Source organism: Falco punctatus, assembly GCF_963210335.1.
Source record: "Falco punctatus genome assembly, chromosome: 15".
NCBI classification, from domain to species: Eukaryota; Metazoa; Chordata; class Aves; order Falconiformes; family Falconidae; genus Falco; species Falco punctatus.
The window spans coordinates 17,404,675-17,428,178 of NC_137595.1; the positions used below are offsets into that span (position 1 = coordinate 17,404,675).

Consider the following 23,504-nt stretch of genomic DNA (forward strand, 5'->3'; position numbering starts at 1 on the left):
TAATATAATGTTATTTATGTTATTTCCCACGTGAAGAACTCCTGTAAACCTTGCAGTATTGAAACTCAGTGAACAAGGCATCTTAGACAAGCTGAAAAACAAATGGTGGTACGATAAGGGTGAATGTGGAGCCAAGGACTCCGGAAGTAAGGTCAGTCGCTGAAGGTCTTTTTGTACTGATTAGCAATCACATTTTGACCCACTGTTTGTTTATACAAAGAATGACTCTCAAAAGTTGATATTTACATTTTGAAGGTTGAAAGAAAAGCAATAGAAAAAAAAATAATTAAGTCTCTGAACGTGACAGCATTTTTCTTTTGTGCAGTAACAGACTGTAGTTGTAAGTATGTTTTACTATTTGAGTATTTGGCTAGAAAAACACAGAAAGAGAAGCCCCCAAAGCCTCCCAAGCTGGTGTCTTCATTTAAATGTGCACGTTTCAGCACAGCCAATGCGTATTATTCAGGCCAGCATCCTTTCTTATTTTTAGTTTTATAGAAAAAAACACATTTTTGTTTCAAAATTGTGACTTAGATTCTTTACATGTCAGTTTGGGAAACAGCCACACGCTTGCTAAGGGTGGACGATTTCAGGACAGACCTGTGATAAGGAAAAAAACCCACCCTTCCTGCCCTGGTTCCCAATTCAATTTGAAATTGGTTTGATTTAAAAGGAAAAAAAAAAAATCTGGAAATACTATTGGTAACTCACAATATAAATGTTGTATATCCTTTTTGATTCTGCTTTGAACCATTTTGCTGCTGTACTGCCCTGTCCCACGCCGACCACACTGCAGGGCCAGCCTCCTCGTGCAGGAGCGCTGGAGACCCCGGTGGAGATCCCACCCCTGAGGTGTCCGCTGGAACAACCCCATAGCCGCACACTTAAATGCAAGAAATATTTCTTGACACATGTCAGTTAAAAGAAAACACAGAGGATTATTTATTTTTTTTAATGCTTATAGAGCCATTGAGAAGAGCGCTGTAGAAGTGCTGGGCTTGTTGGAGTAAAGGACATTATCAAGGACACCAAGAGAAGGAGAAATCCAGCTCCAGCTGAAATCAGTCGCAGCCGAGTGCCTAACGCCTCTGGTGCCTGTGGAAGAGCTCTCTGTAATCATTCAAACAGAAAACTATAATTTGGAAGCACCCTCTCAGTGTCAGAGGACGATTGCAAGTTCCATCAAAGCCAAAAATAAAAATTCATTGATTTCAGCTGGGCTGGAAGTTGCTTAGGGCATCACCCTGTGGCTGTTGTACGAGGTAAATTTGGGGTCATGGGACATCCGAATGCACAGCAGCTGCAGAAGGCAACGGTGATTGAGAAGGGGTGTAAATGAATCATACCTTTAGCTTCAACAGCAGGCTGTTGGCTACAACCGCATCTATCCAAACTGCCTGTGAAACGCACAGGCACGTACAAGGTAGATCCTATTTTATTCTGACTACGTGTAACTTTTGCTGTCCCTGGAGATGCTCATAAACCAAGCACCATCAGCAAGAGTCTTCCCAGGGTGCAGCCCCTTGCCGCAGGGCTCCGGCCAGGCACCCTGCCCGCCGGCATCCCTCCCGCACCCAGCCAGCCAGCCCTGCAGCAGCAAAAGGGTTGCAGCTCTCTAATCCGCTTACAGAATCCCGGTTTTACAAATGCAAGCCTTCTCCCCCATCTGACATGTATTGAAGGAAGGTAAACCCTGGGCAGCATCTTTTTGTGTTGCAATGACCAGTTTTATTTGGTAACTCACCCTCCCTCGGTCACCACAGGTGCTAGTTTAGCTGAGGGCTCTGCTGCTTGACCTTAAAGTAACTGACCGTCTTCCTAGGGTGGTTTGGTGTGGTTTCTTTTTCATAACTGTTGGAAAAAAAGGTAGATAAGTTTAGCAGCATCTCAATAATTTTATCTACATTCACCAAAACCAAGCGTGCAGTGGTTTGGGTTTTCCTTTGTCTCGTTTTATAGTGGCCTTTGGTAAAACCTGCTGTTCTACACAGCCACTGCTTTCCCCGTCGGAGCCTTCCCAAGGTGCCTCTGCCACCAGGGATGCTCGGCCGTAGCCAGGTTTGCTCTGGGATGCTGAAGGCCTGGGGAAGTCAGTGGCCAAAAAAAAATTAAAAAATCTCATCGCCTTGGAGTCGGCCAGGGTTTTGCCCGCTTTGGGTGGGAGACGGGGGGACAGCACCGAGCCACGAGCGGGACACTAAACGCTGTGAGCGTAGCTATTCCAGCTAGGGCTGAGTGCACATAGCCTGTTGTCTGTCTGCCTGCCTGCTCCTGGGTGCAAAACTAACAGCGTGGCTCGTTTCTCTTAGGACAAGACGAGCGCTCTGAGCCTGAGCAATGTGGCCGGGGTTTTCTATATCCTTGTGGGAGGCCTCGGGCTGGCCATGATGGTGGCACTCATCGAGTTCTGCTACAAGTCGCGGGCCGAGTCCAAGCGAATGAAACTCACCAAGAACACGCAGAACTTCAAACCTGCTCCCGCCACCAACACCCAGAATTACGCTACGTACAGAGAAGGCTACAACGTGTACGGAACAGAAAGTGTGAAAATCTAGGGGTACGGCTACGGGCCAGGAACCGAAACCCTCTGGGTTTTCTTCCTTCCTTCTTTTCTTTCTTTCTTTCCTTCTTTCTTTCTTTCTTTCTCTTTTCAAGGGGTGTGTGCTCTTTTGTTGTGTGCCTCCCCCAGCGGACTGCTGCAAAAGGGCTTTTCAGACATCGGCCGGTGGCAGCCTCAGAGCTGGTACACATGATTTAAATTCCTCCCCTGCACAGAAGTAAGCTGGGTACCTTGGGCCTGCATTACAAACAGCGATAGCTGTAACTCCTCTCTCCAGCGCTGGGCTAGTTTCAGCACATAAAAAAGTGTTTTGTTAATTGCTTTAAAAATTACCGTAAGCAGGAGGCGCATCTCTCTGGCCAGTCACCTCTTCCCCTTTATTTTTCAAGCTATAATCGGGTCAGGTAAGTGCTTTTAGGAAGTCTCAAAAAAAACCTACAGTAGAGCAATAAAGTCTGCGCTAGAAATGCCATTTTCTAAAGTGTGAAAGGCAGAGCGGAACTGCCGAAAAGCGACTCTGGCAAAGCCTGGTTAGCCCATCGCCCACAGACTGCGCCTCCCTACCCCTTGCTGCCGGGCAGTGATGAAATCTTTCTGGTTTTATTATAGATCCTCACCCTGACAGCACGCAAGAGGAGAAGCAGCAGAGAATGTGGCTACTTCATGGATTTGGACCACCTGAGCCAGTTGTACTCTCTCTGAGGTGTCAGGCATGACACGCATTGATGATGGTGCAATGTACTTTTAATAGGGAAAAACTGATATTTTTTCCTTCAGTGCCTTACGGAAGACTCTGAGACTCACAACAATGCAAACCATCACCGAAATATTCTTGCTTTGCTTGAAATAAGAAAAAGTAAAAAGAAGAAAAGAGAAAAGAGGAGAGAAAAGAAAAAAGAAAAGGAAAAGAAAAAAGATTTTAAAAAAAAAGGAACGAGAAAAGAAGGAAAGGAAAGAAAAGAGAAAAGAATAAAAAGAGAAAAGAGAAGGAGAAAAAGGAAAGGAAAAGACTGGTAACAAGATATTAGTATGTGAAAAAAATTTCTTGTAAAAAAATCAGTGCAACAAAAGCCATTCTTTGATACCACTGCACAGTAAATGAACTTGTGTCCTGAAAGCAAACCGCAGCTGGTTTCATCAGCCACCCCAATCGTATCAAATTATGAAACTCCTCCTGACACAAAGCCTCAGAAATCTGCTGCGTGCGAACATGGACTGGCCTGTCACTGCTTGTATGAGCTGATGTCAAGATGTTTCAGTATTTACTTACCAGTGGTGTGATTTTATTTTTTTTTCCAAGCCACTCTCCAGCTAATTTGAGCAATTTTGTATAGCAGTAAAAGGTGTAACACCTGAAGAAAAGAATCTGTGCATTAAAGCCAGTTGAGGTCAATGACTGTGAATCTGTAAATCCAAAAGAAAGTAATTTGTGGAACTGCATGTCTTGCTTCCAGATCAGTAAATTAATTTCTTGACAAGGTAGCTAAAGTGTGGGCAGAAAATACTGCATTCCTTTTTTTTTTTTTTTTTTAAACTATCATCAGGCATACCTACAGGTGCTTTATTAAAATGACATTGGGTGGCTTTTAAGAAAAAGAAAAAAAAAAAAAGCTACTTGCTGTTTAGGTTCAGACCAGATATCTCTTTTCTTGCTGCGCATTTGCATTTTAATTCACTATTTAATATCAAGCAATGAAGCAAGAGAAGTGCAGGTTAGTTTTGCCCAGGCCTGCTTCTGCTTCACCCGAGTTCTCCCACAACTAGCACTGTGCTCAGCTAATGCTTCTCGGTAACGGTCCTTTTACAACAGAAGTAAGGAAAGAGGATAGTAACTCAAATTAGAGCTGCAGTTCCAGAGTAATATTAAGCGATCTAACATGACTCCTGCTAGTACTGTTATATTATATCGGCTCCTGCCAACTCTTGTTTCATGGCTACTGGTGAGAGGATGCTCCCGTCCTTGCCCTCTCTTTGCAGAGAACACCGCGCTCCAGCCAGCACTGCTACAGGTAGGGGCTCACTATTACTCACATCCAACGTCTTAGCAGCAGCATTTCAGCCTTGAACCTCTGCCCGGAAACCACTTAACTTCATCTTTTAAATAAAAATAAATAAATAAATAAATAAAAAAAGCAAAAGACAAAAAAAAAAAAAACACACAACCACACCTTTAAACATATTGTCAGTCACCTGGGAAATGTTCAATGGAATATCTGCATACTAATTACCTCTAATCGACAATATGTATTTTCTGTAGTTTACTATAGAGTTTTATTTCATCAGTAACATACAATGAAAAAGGAAAATCATTTAAAGCAGTCTGACCCTTAGACATTTAGTTTGCTGATGATAGATTTGAACTTTTAATAGGATTTAAAAAAAAAAAAAAAAAAAGAAAATACGGGGAAATTCTTGTTAAAAATAAGTATTTCCAACAAAATGTAATATAAAATAATTTTAAAAGCTCATAGGAGAATAATTTATTGTTCAAGTTTTTAACAAGATATTGACAAAAATTGTTGGTTTGTTTTCATTTTTTTTTCATGAAACTGTGATTTTTTTTTTCAACTTCTGAACGCAATCACGTCCCCAACAAGGGCGAGCTAAAGCTGTGCAGTTATGAGATGTATTTAAAACAAACATTTTTCTTAAAAGCTGTATAAAAGATGTATGTTTATCAGATCAATTTTTAAGAGTGGAGGCTTCACACCAATGAAGGGAGTTTGGTAAATGGTTCGATATTTTTTAAACTTGCATGTAAAGCTAAAACAAAACGTGTTGAGTGCTTACCAATTCCAGCTACCAACTTCAAGCTATCGGAAGTTCGGCAGTAGTCTCACGTTGATTTGTTTCCGTATATTTTTTCATTTGTTTTGCTTTGGGGGATTTGGGGGTTCTTTCCTTTTTCTACTTTTTTCCCTCCTTTTTTTTTTTTTTTTTTTTTTTTTTTTTGTAATTTAAGTTCCTATTTTTGGTCGTTGAAACTGCACTTCAGTGAGCAGAAAAATTGCCAAGCAAACTAATGGCTGTAAAAGCATAAACTGCATGTGTGGGCATCAATTACTGAGCCTCATTTTAATGAGGTGTTGTACAAAGAGTTTTAATACATTTTGTAAATAAAACTGTAAAGAAAAAAAAAAATGAAAGAGCCCACTGATCTTTTCACCAGAGGAGAGAGAATCCCTGCCTCCTGATGTCCCTTTGGCCAGGAAGCCCACCTCGCTCTCTTTGGGATGCCCTGCAGGTATTTTGTTTGGGGCAGAGGATGCCACTGATGCTTCACCCACACCACTGAACCGAGGATGCTGCTGGGAAATGTGTGTTTCTGTTTCCGTGCCCTGCAAACTATTATTTTTTTTTTCTTGCTGAGATAAAACTGGTTGATTGTGGCCAGGTCTGAAGGGCATCCTGCAGGAAAGGGGGGAAGGGGCAAGGGAGAGCCCCTGGGGCTGCAGCCAGGGCGAGGGATGCTATGCCCTGCCCCTGCAGTGGGCACCAGTGTGGGTAAATAAATTCCTCAAATGTTGACTATATAGATGTCTTTTCCTGCAATTCCCACATTTTTAGCAATGCTTTTTTTAAAAAAAAAAAAGAACAAAAAAACCACCCAACACCCAACATTGCAGCTGGTCCTGACTCTAATTTATTGAGCTTACCTCAGCCAGAGTTTGGTTTTTCCAAGTCGCCACAAGCGATGAACCATAGGAAGTAATCTCAGTATGAAACAACCGATGTGCTCCCAATCACACCCATCAGGGGTACCCCCAGCCAACCAACCTGGTGGTCCCCATCAAGAACCAGCTCCCACCGTGCTCCCTGGGCACCACAGGCAGTGCTCCCCTGTGAGCTGGAGCAGCACACGGCTTCATTTGGATGGCTGGGGATGTAAAGATCATCTGAAAAAGAAAAATCCAACATCAAAGGGCTTGGGCAGATAGCGCTGCTGGTGGGCATGGGACCTGAGTCACCACTTGGTACCTGCTGGCAAAGTTCACCCTGAAGCCCAACCAGACAAGCTGCCTGGACATCCCTTTGGTGGGACCTCAGGGAAAAACATGCATGGCGGTCACATTGGTACCTTTCCCCAGTGGGCAGCCTCTAATGGCAGAGACATTAGGGTCTTGTTTAGGGTTCTTGACATTTAGGGTCCCACCTTGGCTCTTGGTGCATGTGAGCGCAGCGGTGGGATGCAGGGGCTGAGTCCTTCTGTGCGTCTTCAGCCAGGTCTTCAGCAAAACAAGCCTAGGAATAAGCAAGGGCTAAGTAAAAGCAGTAAACAATTATTTGACCCTAAAGGGCTGAAGGTTTCAGGTTGTTTAGGGGATGAGAAGAGGGCTCGGTGCAGGGCCAGCCCTACTGCAGGGACACAGCATCCCTCACCTTGGCCTTGGGGGGAGCCCTCGCTGAAATGAGCCTATTTATATGTAAAGTGCCCACACAACGAATGCAGGGAGGCATGAAAAAAATACTGTTCTGTCCTTTATCCTTCATTTCACATTCAACGACCAGGCCAACATGAGTGGGCTGCGCTTTTCTAGAGCGCAGTCCTGAGCTGCTCCCGATGGGATGCTGAGCGATGCTCCCATCGCCAGGTACCCACTGCAACGTGCCGCTGCTAGCGGGGCTTGACTTGCCTGCAGAGCCCCAGCATCGAGCTGGGAGAGTGAGAGCCACAGGGCAATGGAGGCTGCTGGCTAACTAACCCTGGCACGGCGCCACCAAATCCCAGCAAAATGGGTGTGAAGTTTTGTCCATAAATATGCATCAGGCTGAACGAGGGTGGGGGACAGCCCCACGCGGGGCCATGGCCACAGGGATGAGGTGCAGGAGCAGGTCCTGCCATCCTGGGGCTGACGGGGCCCCAGAGCCTCCCTGGGCTGCAGGGATGGTGCACGTTGGGCCAAAACCCTGGACTTTGCAACAACACGCTGCAGCAAAGGCAGAACAGCTGGTGCCGCAGCCCAGGGACGCGGGTTTCTAACACACCCCAAAGTGGCTTCGCCTCTAGACTTTTGGAGGGAAATAATATCAAGAAAAATTCAGAGTGAGCCATGCAGCTTCCAGAGCCATCGTGGAAGCAAAATGACCCCAAACTGTATTCAAGTTCAAACCTAAAAAAACCCAAACTTGTAGCAGCAAAGAGTACATCCGACAACAAAATAACACTAACAAACCGCAGCACAACTCCCACTGTATTATTATGGCGTAGTTTTCCTTCCAAGGTTTTGTGCAAAGCGCTACAACATTATTTTATTAAAAAAATATTATTTATGGTTATTAAAATAATAATACGTCATGGTTATTAAAATTAAATTACAAAATGTCTTCGGTGCTCAGATTCATCATCTCAGTCTGGAAAATTGACTCTATTTTGCAGGCGGCAATACATAAACAAGCTCCAGATAATGATAGCTCTATTCAATTAAACTCAAGGATTTAAGTACAGAGATAATATTTTCATGGATATTATAAATTTCAAAGTAATATTAACTCATAACGTAATACATCTAAAATTGGTGTCAGGAAGGACAGTGCCCAGAGGAGCAGCAGCGCCCATCCCCAACACGCGCTGTGCTCGGTGCTCCCATGTCACTGGGGCTGCAGGGGAGGCCCAGGCTGGTGTCACACCATGGGCTAACGCCGGTGGCGTTGGGGTAGCCACCGCCATAGCTCACCTGGCCCAGGAGCCCCAGGCTGGAGCCCCACCACCCAGTGTGGTGCCCGACAGGGAGGCTCAAAGCCCACCAGCAGCCCTGCTCTGGCTCTGCGCCCCGGCTCTCTGCGTTTCACGTCATCGCTAGAGCAGGGTTTGCAGCATGGCGGCATTGCTGCAAGAGCACCGGCAGCACGTTCCAGCTTCCCGCAGGGGCATCAGCGGCAGCTGCCCCACGAGGAGAGGAGCAGCCGGGCACCGTGCTGGTACCCGGGGAGGGGAGTTGGAGCAAAGGAGCTGCCATCCCCACCTTAAGGCCAGCAAAACCCCCGCCCCATCCCTGCCACCAGGCTCTCCATCCCTGCTCCTGCCCAGCATAGCTGCTAAGGCACGGCACAGCTTTGGGGGCCACTGGGGCAGCGGCAGCCTGATGCGCTGGGTGCCCGTGCGGCCGCAGGCTGACACCAAGAGCGGGATAATGAAACCTTCGTGCGCACACCAAGTATTTATTTATTGCCTTTTCGAACATTGAAGCGTTAGCCCTAAATTATTTATGATAGCTATGGCATTTTAGGATGACAGGCCATCTTGCAGAAGAGCAAGAGGACAAGCTCCTACTCCACGGTAACTTGTAATCAGGAGAGCAGGAAGGGCAGGCAGAGCGGGGAAGGCGTCAGGAGAAGCGGGGAGAGGGGAGGCCAGGATGAGCAGAGGCTTTGCAGCGGCACAGAGGCTTTCCTGGCTGCCGAAGAGGCTGGTGACATCGCCAGCAGAGCTGACAGCTAAAGGTGAGCTCCGAGCCAATTTGCAGCAGCAGACAAGGATTGACACAAGGATGAGCAGCGGCACCTGCTCTGTCCCAGCAAACGCTTACAGGGGATTCTCCCATCATGTTTGTTGCAATTTCAGGCCTTGCTGTCTTTACCCCAGTGCGCAAGCAGCGGCCAGGAGCTGGAGGCAGCGGTGAACACCAAGCATGGGCGACAGGTGCTGGCTCTGGGAGGGGGCTGGGGCTGGGAGAGGGGGAGCTGGGTGCAGGCTGGAGGGTGAGGGGCTGGGGGGCGGGGGTGAGCCACCCTCCCAGCGTGGGGGCCTGAGCTGGTGGCTGCTCCCCGAAGGGTTGGCAGGGACCCAGGCAGGTCCCCCAGCCCTGACAGCAGAGCCGGGGCAAGGCACATAAAACCTACAAAAAACGCACAACACAAACCACAGCCAGGACGCCGGTAATGACTGGTGCTTTAGATAATGTTTAGCATATAAATAAAGTAATTGACCAATTAATGAGCGCGTGGCAGATGCTTGATACGCTGCAAGGAGTAGGAAAACGTATGATGTAACATCAGCAATCGATGAAAGGCACGGAGAAGCGGCGCTGCAGGCAGTGCCTGCCCGCCGGGGCTGGGGGCCGGGGGCCTCCCTCCTGCGGGGACCCAGCGGGACAGGGGCGGCCCGGGGGGGCGCCTGGAAGCCGCGGGGGAGGGGCCGGCCACCCCCCTGGCCCCCGCTGCCCGGTGCAAAAAAGCACCTTCTGGGCCCCGAGGAGCGGCGTGTGGCCCCGGGGCTGCCCCCCCCCCCCCCCGCGGTGCTGTGCCCCCCCCCCGCCGCCGGGAAGCCCCTCACAGCCCCGCGGGGCAGCAGCGGGACGCGGCCGCTGCCGGTGCCCGGAGCAACACTGACATGCAGCGGCCGCTCGGGGTGGGAAGCGCCGCTGCCCCGCCGACCCCCGGCCCCCGCAGAGCCCCCGGCCCCCGCAAACCCCCCGAGCACCCGTCGCTGCCAGCCCCAGCCCCCAGAGCCCCCCCTGCAGCCCCCCGCCCCCTCCCAGAGCCCCAGCACCCCCGAAGCCCCAGCCCTGGCAGGCTTAACCCCCTTGGAGCCCTGGCCCCTGCAGACCCCAAATCAGGGGTCTCTGTGCCCATCCACATGCTTGGGAGACCCCCAAGCCCAGCAGGACCCCATAGGAAAGGGGGGTCCCAGGAGCCCATCCGCTTCCAGTCCAGCAGCACCCAGGCTGGGCACCCGTTCAAGCCCACCTCCATTTGCCCAGCGCCCCCCCGCCAGCAGCTTGTCACCCCTTTCAGGCTGGCATTTTCGTGGTGTTTGCTGTGTGCTCGGGGAGCAGATTTTAATATCATTCAAAGCTTTTTAACAACTACTGGATTTGAATTCCAAATATGGACTGAGCAGACTAATTACCAAAAACCTACAAAATTAATGTAAGAGCCACAGTTTGATCTGAGGCAAATAAATATAAATGATATTTATTTAATATTCCCCTGCCCTTTAAACAAGGGAAGTTTGCCATAGTCAGGCAAAATAGCTTATTATAAAATAGCTGAAGCTATGACCTATCACAGATGCTGCTGATTACACGGAGTGATTAGAACATCACATCAGACAGGCCACACCACAAATGGGGTTTAATCCACGGGTGCTTTGTAGCAGGTTTTCCCCTGGACCGTGGGCCAGGACGGTGGCAGGGTGCAGTGCTGGAGCTCCTCTCTCACCTGCCCACTGACCCCCAGTTTCCATTCAAGGTCTTTGGACTCCCCCCACCACCACCACCACGAGCTGTATACAGCTCCCACCACCAGGCACCCCTAAACACTCCCTGGTGTCTCCCCACATGCAGCTGAGTCCCTGCAGAGAGCCACACAGGCAAGAACACACAGCTTGTTTTTGACAAGTTTTTTTGGGGGACACACACACAAAACCCTCCCATAGGCATGAACTTGGTGAGACATTGTCCCCACAGCCCCCCTGGGGCAGCCAGGGCAGGGCAGGGCACAGCTGGAGTTCTCACCTACAACGTGCTGGCACAAAGGTCAGCGATTCCTTTCTGCCCGCCGCAGTTCGCTCCCAATGTAGCTCTACGCTTGCCACGCCAGCAACAGGGTGAGCATCCCGCATCCCACATCCCGCATCCCGCATCCCACATCCCTTCTCCTTGCCCACCACCGCTGAGCGCCCCGCCAGCCGGCAGCCCAGGTGAGGGACCAGCCCATCTGCTGGGGCAGAATTTTTTAAATGATTGTTTCAACTCACCTTTAGGCATCTGGGCTGACAGCTAGTCCTCCTGTTCCATCCGGAGGTCACCGCAGGAGGTCCCAGGGGGACCTTTTTCTTCACCCATCTTGGTGTGACAGCTCCCAGGGGGGCGACTGCTGCAGCCCCAGCTGGCTGCCTCGTGCACACCCGACCGCAGCCTCAACTTACTCACATACCAGTAAATTCCAAGGACTAGGGTGACTTTGATGGAAGTATTTCATTTTAGACTGCCCTAATGAGTTAATTAAAAGTGCCTGAGTATTTAGCTTGGATACTCACCTTTTTTGTAATTCTTCCTCACCTCTAATGAGGTGGGTAACTCTCACCTGATTCCCTTCCCAATTTGTCTGTGTCTTTCTTGCACTGCAGGACAAAGGTTTGTAATCTTCTCTGATTCATTCAGAAGTCACCTCTAATTAATAAGGACAAAGCTCATCAGAAGAGCTTTACCAATCAAGTCTATAAGCACCGCAATTTCTTAATATTCGGTATTTTCAAATACAGCCAGATTCCCAGATTACTGAAGGCACTAACTGACCAGATCACAGAGGCACCGGGGATGCTCAACTTTTAGTCCAAGTTCCCTTTCTCTGGATTATATTTAAAACAAAACAAAACAACCCCAAAAAAAGACCACAAAACCAACCATCCCAAACCCACACAATATTTAAAAGACAAGTAAGTCTCTGTGTTCAATAGTACTAATACTCGATACAAAAAGGCTATTTTTTTATCATTATAGTCAGCAAATCCCACAATCACAGGACGGTCAGGGTTGGGAGGGACCTCTGGAGACCACCCAGTGCAGCCCCCTGCTACAGCAGGGTCACCTACAGCAGGTTGCACAGTCACGGCCAGGCGGGCTGGGAACGTCTCCAGAGCAGGAGCCCCCAGACCCTCTCTGGGCAGCCTGTCCCAGGGCTCTGCCACCCTCAGGGTGAAGAACTCCTTCCTCCCGTTCAGCTGGAACCGCCTGTGCTGCGGTTTGTGCCCACTGCCCCTCGTCCTGTCGCTGGGCTCCACTGGGGAGAGCCCGGCCCCATCCTCTTGACACTCGCCCTGAAGATGTTTGTAGGCACTGATGAGACCCCTCTCAGCCTGCCCTTCTCCAGGCTACCCAGGCCCAGCTCCCTCAGCCTCCCCTCACAAGGGAGATGCTCCAGCCCCCTCACCATCTTTGCAGCCCTCCTCTGGACCCTCTCCAGCAGTTCCCTGGCCCTCTTGAACTGGGGAGCCCAGCACTGGGCCCAGCACTCCAGATGTGGCCTCACCTGGGCAGAGCAGAGGGGGAGGACACCTCCCTGGACCTGCTGGCCATGCACCTCCCAACGCTCCCCAGGATCCCACTGGCCTTCCTGGCCACACAGGCACACTGCTGGCCCATGGGCAACTTGCTGTCCTCCGGGACTCCCAGGTCCCTCTCCACAGAGCTGTCCCCAGCAGGTCAGCCCCAGCCTGTACTGGTATATGGGGCTGCTCCTACCCAGGTGCAGGACCTTACACTGGCCTTTGTTGGACTTCATGAGGCTCCTCTTGGCTCAGCTCTCCAGCCTGGCCAGGTCTCACTGGATGGCAGCGCAGCCTCTGGGGTATCAGCCACTCCTCCCCAGTTTTGCTTCATCCACAAACTTGCCGAGGGTATGCTCCATCCCTTCATCCGGGTCACTGATGAAATATTCTATTTGCCAAAGGTTTGGTTTTGTTAATGTTGAATCCATGCAAAAAATCTATTTCTAAACACTCCTGGGAATAAACCGAATTGATTTGCTTTGTGGACAGTACCTGTAGGCCAAGATCATCTCCTGCAATTAAAAATGCATCGTTAGCACGCCTCACAAGGCAGTAATTTTTAAGCGTGCACATGCTCCATCTCCTCTCAGTCCTGTCATCTACTTTAGTGTCAACAGTGTCACGCACTCAGGCGTGGCCATAGCTCAGATCCCCGTCACCTCTGAAAACACCCAGGCTCATCGCCTCAGGCAGACAGGGGCACGCCCAACGAGTTCTTAAACTGAAAAACAAAATTCTCAAGGAAGAAAAAAAAAATTGCTATCTTGCAGTTATTGAAAAGTTAAGTTGTCAGCAAAACACTTGCCCCACCGCGCCACCGATGTTGCGAACCGCCCATTGTTTCAACCACCAGTTAAAACAACTAATTCATGCTGAAGGTTCATTAGGCTCGAGACTGTTAAAACACACTATCAGTTCAGCACACAGCATAGCTCACACATTCCACTGTTTTAAAATAGTCATTATAAGCAAATTCTGAACAAACAGCAATTGAGCCCCATCAGCTTGACCTGCTGCTGATGTGCAGACAGACTCTTGGCTGTCACTGAAGATGGCTCCTCAGCAAAGAAATGACTCAGAAAATCAAGCTCCTTATATATATGTGGTTTGGTTTTTTTGGATAGGGGAGAGCAGGGCAGGAAAAAGCAATACAGGTGTGATGCTCCATACAGAGCAAACCAGTGTTGTTTAAACACAGCATACAGCTATCAACTTACCGTTTCAACTAGGATTTAGGTTTTTTATGTCCTCTTTACCTCCTTGTGCGTTTTATTTTTAAAGTTCACATAAATGGAACATTGAACATTCAAATCTATTAATACAACTCTGTTCTGAGAAAAATGCTTTTATACACTTCCCCTGAGCAAGCCCCATTTCCCAGACCTGTTCAATAAGGACCAATCTCCTCGCATAAACTTAAGTTGATTTGTATCAGTTTCACTAATGAGCATCAATGAACTTCTTTCTGGGAGGACATGGCCAACAGAAAGCATTTATGGCATCACTGCTGCTGCAAGCACGGTGCTCAGCAGAATTACGGCAACGGAGCCCGGTGTGATGGCAGCGGTACAAACCACCGCAGGCCAGCAGGCAGGATGGATTTTCTGCTTGCCAATCTGAAAACGTAACCTTGAAAAACATGATCATCCCCTCCCATTAGAGATCATAAAAAAGTGAGAACACACTCCTTTTTCTACTAATTCCAGTATTATAGGGCCTGGAATTCATTACAATGCTGGGAGAAGTCATACTGACAAGAGATCTCACTTTGTTATCAAGATCACCACTTCACAACACTTAAGCCACTTAGATCCCACACACCCCTCTAAGAAACCGGTCCTTAACTTTCATGACTTCATCTTTTTTTCAAAAAAAAATTGAAATGAAAAAGTGATTACAATTAGCTTTCTATTTGCCATGCCTGTTAAAAATAAAGGAAAACTTCACCCCAGCTTTTGGGCAGTGGCTGTGGCAGCTCTCACAACTTCTGCTCACCGTCTTCTGAAGCTGCACGAGGACCAAGGCTGTAAGGCTTTGCAGCTTAGCTAATACTGCAGTCTCAGTATCGTGGAACACCTCCCACTGGCATCAGATCCTCTCCTCTACACCCCAACACACTTTTATTGTATCAGTTCTGAAAAGAAAGCAGATCCCTACCGAATGGATGAGCAACAGAATCTGAATTTAAAAAGGAGACAGAAGGTGCAGTAAACAGAAAAGGCTGAAGAGGAACTACTTGGTGCAGCCTCACACTGCAATTCAGCCGACTTGGTGTTTAAATGGCACCAAAAGGGAAGTTTGCTTCCCTCCTCCGGGTCACTTCTCCTCCTGTCATACCTGCTGAGTGCAGAGGCAAAGGGGCGCTCAGCTGGGGCTTGCAGCAGCTGCCTGCTTCACGGGGCTCCGGGAAAAACGAGACACAAGCCCACTCAAATTTTCAATCGCTCCTGCAGTCCCTGGGGCGAGAGCTGGTTGTAAAGAAAGAGCATGAGAGATGCACCACCTTCAAAACTTTAACAAGAATGCAGCTGCAACAGCACTCCTGCTTTTTGGTAAATACACACTTATTGGGCATATGAACTGCTGTACCCAGGCCACCTTCTGCAAAGAACACAGAAAACAGAGGTTCTTTCACAACCCACGTTTTCTAGTTGAAAACAAAACACAAAACTAGTGGTCGTTTTTACTGAAGGAAATCCACTCCTTTGGTAAGGACATTCAGTCATGAATGTATCTGAAGACTTCCAGAGCCGAGGATTTCTTACCTATGTGAACATGTGAGATGGCAGCTTCACCAAAGTGACCTACCATGCTACGTCAGAAGAGAGGCAGCGTCCCTTTCTTGTCAGGCATTAAACTGGTCAAACTAAACCAAGAAATTTTTGAGACCCTCTAAGGCAGTCTAACTTGCGTAAGTTAGGAAATGGGGGGGTTGGTTGCCAGAGACTTCAATGAGCTTTGGATGAGGGACAAATGCCTCGGAAGATGTAAAACTGACTGAAGGCAGGAAGGCAAAACCCCTGAGCCTCTCCAAACCACGGCACACACCCATCCCCTTACAGCAGGCACCGTGCCATGCAACGAACCCTCTGCATCTGGTCAGCCAGCAGGTACAGAGCACCGTAAGCAAAACCACCCTCCACAATTCCAACTCACATCACATTTTCATAGCGATACAAAAAGCAATAAAGTGACCACACAGAGAATGATTTACGACCCATTGAGAAAACTATTGTTTATTTAGAAAAAAGGTTACACTGGTAGAATTCAGCAGATAAAAAAATTCCTTTTTTTTTTTTTTTTAAAAATGTCATTGTGAAACTTTTCAGACTAAAGTTCAGCAATACAAAGCTCCTGTAGCTGTAATTGAAACTTAATTTATTTCAGTTTTGAAGAGAGCATTTCCAATCAATCTAAAAACAACATGACAAACAAAAGGTGTGGCAAGGGACAACTGAGCACAGGTTTAGGTGGGGATGGAAGGGATAGGGTTCATTCTTTTTTCTTTAAACAAGTCAACGTTGTACACAATATACAAATAATCCCTAAGCATTGCATGAAAACAGTGCTCCCACTTGACTTTTTTTTTAGTTACTGATATTAAAAACAGGCCAAGTAATAAATAAAAACTGAGTTTAAATGAGGTAAATCCAAAAAGGTTCAATAACTGTTTATTTGTGGTTTTCAAACATCTAAAAGAATGCATTTCAGATTGAAAGAATTACTAAACTCAGGCAGTATTTTTGACAACCTAAAGTGGAACTCTGTACACATGAAACCTCATTTGCACTATGGCAACTGTTTGTTTGCAGCACATTGTGCTAAAATATGGAATAGGTAACACTTTCAGCCAGGTACTGAAAATAAATGTGTAAGAAACTAAGCAACAAGTTAAAAATACAGTAATGTACAACAATTAAATCCTCAGCATGGGGAAATAAAGCAGAGAACTGAATAATTTAAGGAGATGCAGATGGGTCCTCTTCATTCACAAATTTCTGTGCAATCTATACTCTGGAAAATACATTTCTGGTCACAGCTGGATATCTTCCCATTTCAATCTCACCTGCAACAAAGGTATACATAATTGAAATTAGATGTAGTTCAAATGAATACTGATCTCACAGCTTAGCATTTTATTTCAAAGAATGAGGGGAAAAATGGAACTATTTTAATGAGTCAGTCATTCCCTAACTCTAGTTTAATCTACAGCAAGAACTGCATTTAATGTGAGCACTGCATAGTAAGTAGCGGAACGCTAATGTAAAGATAAAAGTAGTCGCTTATTTCAGAAGTACAACCCTCTCAAAATGTTACTATCTCTACATTAGGCAAGAAATAAATGTAGTCAATAAGACATTTTACATTAGGAAGAATGTTCTAAAAGATTTAACAAGCAGAAGCACAGGATTAGATTCCACAATCATGTCGCTGTAAAAAGGATTTTTTCATACTTCACTACACAGATGATGGGGTGCGGTCAGTACTCGAGGCCAGATGCTCCAGTTTAGCCCACTGCACAGCCAGTGGTAGGTTTTACTGTGCAACTGACATTTACTTAAGCACTTGTTGCTTAAATGATGATGATGCATTCGTAAAAATGCAGTTCTGCTTTTTTAATTGATGGCAATCGTTACTTTACATTGAACTGCTGATCAAGATAAAACTTTACATTTTATTATTAAAGCTGTAAGTCCTCAGTAGTGAACTTCACCTACCAAGATGACCTTTTATTTTCCCCTCTTTTTTCCAAAAAGTAACTTTTAAAGAAATGGGGTGGGGGGAACCCCTGGGATCCATCCACAGTGAATGGCTATGAAGGACAGAGTAAAAAAATTCCTTGAAATGCCTTCCAAAAAATGCTCATAATTTTCAGTTTGGAAGTTATTCACAGAAGCATCTTCTATTATTTCAAGAAGATAAACCAAAAAGAAACAGTACTAAGAAGCAATAACCTGAACTCATATCCTTTTTTTTTTTTTTTACCAACACCCTCCAAGGAGGGCAGAGTATCGGCATGAGCTTTATTACCCAAAACCCCTCCACACATCTGCCCTCCGCTTCAAGCAGTGTCAGCAAATGGAACTTGAGACCCTTTTTCCAACAATGCTCCCATTTGGTCTTTTGAGGCCACAATCCATGTGTGGACACTTTTTCAGAAGGCACTTCCAGATGACCAGAAGATTTCAGAACTCAAAATTTTGTTTTCTCTTTTGCTGGACCCTCATCTAAACACTCCCCTGTAAGTGTTCTATAAGCCATCCTATAATCCTCAGGCCTCTTGAGAAGAATTCCCAACAGCTATGTCTTTACACCTTTCAGATTTGGTCCCTGTTGGTTTAAGTTAGAGGCAAACAGAAGAACTTGGGACTGTGTCACGGTGTCTCTCTCACACCTAAAGCAAGTACAGCCACTAAAAGAAGTAATGTTCATTTGAATCCGCAGCCAATAAGTATCACTTGAAAGTTTTGACATATAATATCACCTTAAGTATTTTCAAACACGACACCCATATAATTGATTCACAAAAACAATGAGGTTCAGAAGGAATCTCGGAAGACTGTTGAGTCCAAATCTGCTGAAAAGGCAGAACTAAGTAGAGCAGGTTGCTCAGGGCTGTGGCCTGCCAAGATCAGTTTTGGGTACCCTAAGCTTGGCAGCCCCATCACCTCTGTGGGCAAACTTAGTTTTTGACCACCCTCACAGCAAAAATTCCCCTCCCCCCACCTTTAAATGGGATTCATAACAAATCATGTCTGAAAGGTAGTGGCACTTTCTAGATCAGCAAGACAGTCAATGAAAACAAGGTAAGTTTTCAGCCTCTTCAAAATCTGAGACAAAGGACTTGCGTATTTAAAAACAGTCTTCCCCCCTCTCTGTAACGGTATTGGTTTGTCTGATAAAAAAGGAAAACCACCTGCCTTATATGTAGTTCAGTAGTCAGAACAGAACTACTCTATGCAAGCAAATAATCTCAAGCTGTGAAAAATGTGACCGAATCAAAAAATTGTTTCTACTTCACTTCAGCTTATCATCACTTTTGAGTGCTCACAGAATCCACAAATTTTTAACTGGAACAGTTCATCAATTGTAAACAGAGAACAAACCTAAGAATTATAAAGCACTTGGACAATTTGCAAAAAGAGAGAGAAGCCATATTCTTCAACATCTGTTGAACACTATCAGTTATTTTCATGTTTACCCAACATATACACACTTTCTAAAACGTAAAATTGTCTGCTGCTTTATGCAGAAGGATTGGTAGCGGTGTATGGCTCAAGTTGGGTAGTTCAGGTGAACTAGTTTTAAGTTCACTGGGGCACTTTCCTTCCCACATCACTGAAAATGAAACATTCCGAGACTTTTAAAATGGCTACATGCAAAGAGCAGAAAAAAAACCCACTCTCATATCCCTAGAACTAAATTTAAATACCCACAAATTTACATAGGTCTGGAAAAAAACCCTCAGAACACTGTTAGCTTCAAAGAACAATTCATTGTTCTGAAAGCTCCAGGCTGAAGACGGGTTACTCAAAATACTGTGAAGTTGCTTTTCTTTCTGCAGATAGTCAATGTCTCCATGTAAAACTTTTTCTTTGGCTTCCTCCTTCTCAAATCTCATCAGATAAAAGATTAAGCAGAGATAATGAACCGACTTACTACACTATGTAGCACTTTGGTTTAAAAGCTAGCGCTTTTGTTAAAGATCAAAGAAAAGGATACAAAACTAGAGTTTACAACATATTAGTTGAGATATTCTTAATTAACAGGTAGATTATCAACAGACTGATGGCTGTCAGGATCACAGAGATTCGCCTTTGTTTTTGTACAGCAACCTTTCTTGGAAAAAGTGCCAAACATGCAACATTGCTGATGCCCTCACCTTTTTTTTTTTCTTCGCCCCCCCCCCCCCCCCCTTCCTTTTCTTTCCCAAAAGAAGTTGAGCACCTGTACAATCATTATGGGGGAAGGAGAGGAAAAACCCAACAAAAACACCCAACCAACACACACCACCACAGTGACCCTGACTCAAAAAAAATACCCCCAGAACAAATGAAAAAATCACCCTGGATGAGTTAAGTTCAGCCCTTTCACACTCAGGCTGTTTTGTTTTATATCCTTTACCAGTAAATAGAAGCCCTGGGAGATATCAAGTCAAAAATAGGAAATCATCACAATTTTTTACCTTGGCTGGAACAATCTTCATTATCTATGCTTGTCTGAAGATTTATGAGTAGATTCAGTGTTAAGAAAAAAAAAAATTATTTTACTACATATGATAACAGGAAGCTTATTTTCTGTTTTTTTTCTGAAATGCTAATGTGTAAAAGGATATTGTTTCTTTTCCTCCTTCCCTCCAGTACTGTCTCGTTTTTCCTTCTTTTCAGTTTTTTCTTTATCGTGTCTTGATTCCTTTAAAAAAATGCACATATGGGAAATAGTTTATTATAATATACACTGTACAGTCAGATTAGAAGGATTACATGTATTTAAAATTACAAGTGGCCACAGCTTAAAAAAATAAAAACAGAATGACAGTAATCTGCTTCTGTGATTTCTAAGATTATTCTAACTTTGTCTTACAGTTCTATGGCAGTTACCTTCACTGAAGAGTTACAACTGGGAACTACTGTTATTTTACACATACGACTACAACATACCTGTTTTTACAAAAAAAACCCCAAACATGTTGACATGCACTTGAAAACCTGAATACAAGTAGCCTAGTTTATATGTAAATTAAGCCTGCTTTCACATATTTACTCAGCAAACCAATCTGCAAATATTCTAGATTATTCAAAAACCTAAGGCATAAGGTTCTGAATTTTCCTACCTACTGCCAAGATGAACTATTCTTCCAATTTACTTATCCTGACAGGAATGACTGCTGAAATATTCAAGAGCTACAAGATACCAGAATTTCCAAGAGTTCTCCTACACATTCACAGCATATCTTTTTAATGTAGGCCATTAAAGCAGCAATCAAATTTAGGAAAAAGTAATTGACTTGTTCTGTCAACAACAACAAAACCTTAATAGCTTACTTTACCTTTTTGCTACCAGAGGAGCTCTTCTCCATCTTTTCTGCTTTAATTGAATCACCTTTCTCTTTTCCTGAAGATTTTGACTTACTCTTCTCCTTCTCCTTTTCATTTAAGCGAGGGGAATCAGAAGGACTTTCGCTTTTACTATGTTTTGAAGAACCAGCTAAAAACACAAGGAGAAAGTTGCAATTCACAGCAACAAGTAAAAGCCTAATACACATACACACAAAATAAAATACATACTTGTCCCATTTTCCTCTTTGCGTCGTTTAGTAGAATCCTGTGGTACCTCTCGGTCACTGTTTGAATGATCCTGGCACCAAATACAATTACGCAGATATTAGCAGATTAAAACATACTCCTGAAGTAGCACCTGCTTATAATATTGTTTTGGAGAACTGATTTTTGAATGCTTAAAATGTAACTGAGGCATTACATCCTGCATCAAATTTCTTGAGATCGGTTCTGAAGGGAAAAAGTTTTGAGTACATTACTGCAAACCGACCTTTGAAGAAGTAATGGAATAAAAGAAAAACAACCCTGCTATGGATCACTTCTGCATGGCTGGGCTGCACAACCAATTATTACCGCAAGGGCTTTGAACAGAAAGCTTTCCAAGCATATACCAACTTTCTGAACTAGTTCATAAAAATTCTACCAACCCTTTTCCGATCTTTCCTGTCCTTGTCATCTTTCTTCTCTCTCTCTCTGGATCTTTCCCTTGATTTGTCCAAATCTTTCTTGTCCACTTCTCTCTCCTTACTCTTGGACAGTGTTGGAGTAGTGTGGTTAATGTAGTGCTGTTAAATTAAGGCAATATCACCAAATATTAATATGTACTCCTAGATAGATACGTAAATAAGAAGTCTTACTCTAACATAACAGATCTAGCTCAAAGAGCAAAATTAAACATTTAATACTTCAACTAGGAAAAAAAGTGATTGAAGACACTTTCAAACTTGTGATCTATAATTTAACCTATAGCTCTGTTTTCTCAACGCTGGCTATTCAAGAACATCTTCTCCTAACTGAAACACATATTAAATACACACAACATTGTCTACCAGTATTCTTTGAAACATCAGAACAAATCTGACAGCGGTAGTGTTGAAACAGGATATGCAGATTCCTGGACTGACTTAACCACTTGCAATCTTGCCTGGAATGAATGAATGGAATCAACTGCTTAAACAGATTCTCATTAATTTTTAAAGAATAATCTTAATCCACGAAGTATTTAAGACTCTGAATAATGGGTTTTTTCACCTAAAATAATACAAGTCTCCATCTTAAGCCTAAACTTCAAATGATAAAAGCAGCTGAACACAGAATTGGTTTTGCTCTGTAATGTGTTCTAGAAACTTATTCCACTCTCTTCTAAGCAACTATATACTAGTTTCACAAAACTGAATATTCCTAATATAAACTGGGGCTGCAGGGCAGGAGAAGAGGAAATAAATCACAGTAATTTCAAGTGTAACACTTGACAAAGTTTACATGCTACTGTGTGTATACATATAAAGATAGCACATGTATTATATAAACCCCAATACATTACAGTAACTAATCCTATCTTTAATACAATTATACAGTTCAATCTTTAAGAAATATTTTTCATAAAATACCAATAAAAGCATACTTTAATTTAAAAACCTTTCCCTAGTATTTCATATATTACTTTAAGTTACAGCAACACACAGATTTAAATCAGTATATTTTAATCCTTCCCCAGTTACATAAGCTATTAATTTTGTTTGGGGGGGGGAAAAAGCATCTTCTAACTAAACTGTTCTCTGCATTTCTTTTTAGAGAGACATCTTAATTAAAAAGACACCAAAAGAGAGAGCTAAGTAGAAAATTAGTTTAGAACAATCTAGAAATCACTTGAACAAAAGCAAGTATTGTTTCAAATAATTTCATTCTTTTCATTAAATTAAGTCTGTCCTCCTCCAGTTCTGGTCAATGTTTAACTTACCAAAACCTGATGTAACTAGTCCTATGTTAAAAGTCACACTGACAAGATTAGGTCTCTTTTTCCTTTTATTACTTGAACTGGAATTTTATTATCCTCCTAGGCCAGAGACTGAACCTTCAATACTCCTTTCACTACTTTTCTTTCTGCTCTTTTCCCTCACTCCCTTTTCCTTGTTTGATTTCCTACATTGCCATTCCACAAGAAATTTATCCTTGCTCCCTTTTTTGCTGTCAACCATTAACAGTGACTTGCAAATATGGGTTTTTTTCTATGTAGCCCCATTCAGTTGTGTCCCAGAGACACTTTCCATGTGAGAAAGCCAACATGTAGCTCTGCTTTCTCCTATTCCATTTCTTGAGTTCACACGGCTGTTCCTGACAGATTACTCTGCTCTTCTACCATCTCAATGCAGAGTTTTGGAAAACTGCATCCTTCCCACTGCCCTTCACAAGTGAAGGCTGGAATTACCTCATTAAGCTTTATCAACTTGCTTCTAGAAATGCTGCTAACAGAAACAACGTCAAATTTTGGGCCCTGCTGTATGCAGGGAAAGGCTAAAGCAAGAATAAACACAAACCTAACTCAAGTCTGGCACCGTTTCTTTTATAACCTGCAATGTAAACCAACATTTCAATGGTCTGGCCCCGTAAGTTAGGCAAAGGCAGCAACAAAGAAAGCCTGTAAGCATACAGCAGCATTAGACTCCTGCTATCTTACAATGGGAGCTGAACTCATCAATCTTACAGGCTTCTGAATAGCTCATCCTTTCCCCAAACAAGTCCATGGCAGCAAAGAAAAGCATTTAACTTGTCTTATACCATGTATAGGGAACATTGACAACAAGTGCCTTAGGTCTGTTAGAATGGCACTGAAGAATGAAAATTAATTCATTAAGTGAGAAAGAACAGAAAACAGCATTTAGAAGAAGGAAAG

At 44.5% G+C, this 23,504-nt stretch overlaps 2 protein-coding genes and 1 long non-coding RNA gene across 10 annotated transcripts in view; 1 reads left to right on the forward strand and 2 right to left on the reverse strand.

The window, feature by feature from the left end:
* The window catches only part of GRIA3 (glutamate ionotropic receptor AMPA type subunit 3), a 153,972-nt gene extending 149,257 nt beyond the window's left edge, over positions 1 to 4,715 (forward strand). The window contains exons 14-16 of one of the 6 annotated variants that reach the window (XM_080365688.1): positions 37 to 151; positions 2,310 to 2,557; positions 3,170 to 4,715. In XM_080365688.1, coding sequence (XP_080221814.1) covers positions 37 to 151; positions 2,310 to 2,555 — 361 coding nt within the window. In that variant the 3' untranslated portion in view covers positions 2,556 to 2,557; positions 3,170 to 4,715. Of the gene's footprint in view, positions 1 to 36; positions 204 to 2,309 lie in introns of those variants that run through there. The other 5 variants (XM_080365691.1, XR_013923833.1, XM_080365689.1 and 2 more) reach the window with 5 other exon arrangements.
* Positions 1,746 to 13,663, reverse strand: LOC308053907. Its single transcript, XR_013923850.1, has 3 exons — positions 11,259 to 13,663; positions 3,831 to 6,802; positions 1,746 to 1,851 (listed from the first exon to the last, which is right to left on the reverse strand). It is a non-coding gene; the product is annotated as an uncharacterized lncRNA (long non-coding RNA).
* A 2,094-nt stretch (positions 13,664 to 15,757) lies between these two features.
* THOC2 (THO complex subunit 2) overlaps positions 15,758 to 23,504 on the reverse strand; it is a 55,468-nt gene continuing 47,721 nt past the window's right edge. For 2 of the 3 annotated variants that reach the window (XM_080365643.1, XM_080365642.1), the window contains 6 exons: positions 21,259 to 21,396; positions 20,840 to 20,909; positions 20,602 to 20,759; positions 19,888 to 19,964; positions 19,738 to 19,785; positions 15,758 to 16,617 (listed from right to left, as the gene is read on the reverse strand). In XM_080365643.1, coding sequence (XP_080221769.1) covers positions 19,758 to 19,785; positions 19,888 to 19,964; positions 20,602 to 20,759; positions 20,840 to 20,909; positions 21,259 to 21,396 — 471 coding nt within the window. In that variant the 3' untranslated portion in view covers positions 15,758 to 16,617; positions 19,738 to 19,757. Of the gene's footprint in view, positions 16,618 to 19,737; positions 19,786 to 19,887; positions 19,965 to 20,601; positions 20,760 to 20,839; positions 20,910 to 21,258; positions 21,397 to 23,504 lie in introns of those variants that run through there. The other variant, XR_013923830.1, reaches the window with a different exon arrangement.